Genomic DNA, 823 nt, shown 5'->3' with positions numbered 1-823 from the left:
ACGAAATGGTGAGCAAGTATCGATTAAGAGATTTATTTTTTCTCTTGATCGAATCTTGTTGAAGAGCATAATTAAAATATATTAGAATGGCATATTTTTTTATTACTAGATCATGTCGTTACTGTATCTCGATATGGTGTTCTCTGAAACTTTGAGAATGTATCCGCCAGCAGAATACCTACATCGTATCACATCCGAGACTTATAACGTGCCGAACTCCAATCTCGTAATTGAAGAAGGTACACCGGTTTTCATCTCGGTGCGCGGTTTGCATTACGAACCGAAATACTTTCTCGATCCGGATAAATTCGATCCGGAGCGATTCAATGAGGAGAATAAACGTGACAGGCCGGCATACGTTTATCTTCCATTTGGAGAAGGTCCACGTACGTGTATAGGTGAGAAAATCGATTTTAATTTAAAGATCAATATTATTTTGTTATCTATTTGCCTCTCTGAATCTTAACTTATAAAGATACTTTTATATTTTACTACTAATTACTTATAAAGTTCCTACGCCTAAACAATTTCGAAAAAAATTGATGCTAATTAATCATAGAATATGTCGTTAAAAGGTTATGTGATAATGATAAGACATTCTGTGTATATTTTTCTTATTAAAACAATATGATTATTATACAATTATCTATTTCGCAGGTATTCGTTTGGGGCTTTTAGAGATGAAATTAGCACTCGTAAAAATTTCGAGCAAATTTGAAGTGTCACCATGCGAAAAAACTTTAATACCAATGAAACTTGATTCTCGTGGACATCTAACAACACCTTTAGGAGGCGTATTACACCTCAATATACGAAAAATTAA

At 33.4% G+C, this 823-nt stretch overlaps 1 protein-coding gene across 1 annotated transcript; it reads left to right on the top strand.

Annotated features, from left to right (window-relative positions):
- Positions 1–112: 112 nt before the first annotated feature.
- Positions 113–794, top strand: LOC115242244 (cytochrome P450 6k1-like; the record flags this gene model as incomplete). Its single annotated transcript, XM_029818387.1, has 2 exons — positions 113–398; positions 658–794. Coding segments are annotated over exons 1-2 (423 nt in total), but the record flags the coding sequence as incomplete, so codon positions are not given.
- Positions 795–823: the final 29 nt, after the last annotated feature.

The sequence above is a fragment of the Formica exsecta genome, unplaced genomic scaffold (genome assembly GCF_003651465.1).
Source record: "Formica exsecta isolate Colony F162 unplaced genomic scaffold, ASM365146v1 scaffold5837, whole genome shotgun sequence".
NCBI lineage: Eukaryota > Metazoa > Arthropoda > Insecta > Hymenoptera > Formicidae > Formica > Formica exsecta.
This window is presented reverse-complemented; position numbering and strand designations above follow the sequence as displayed.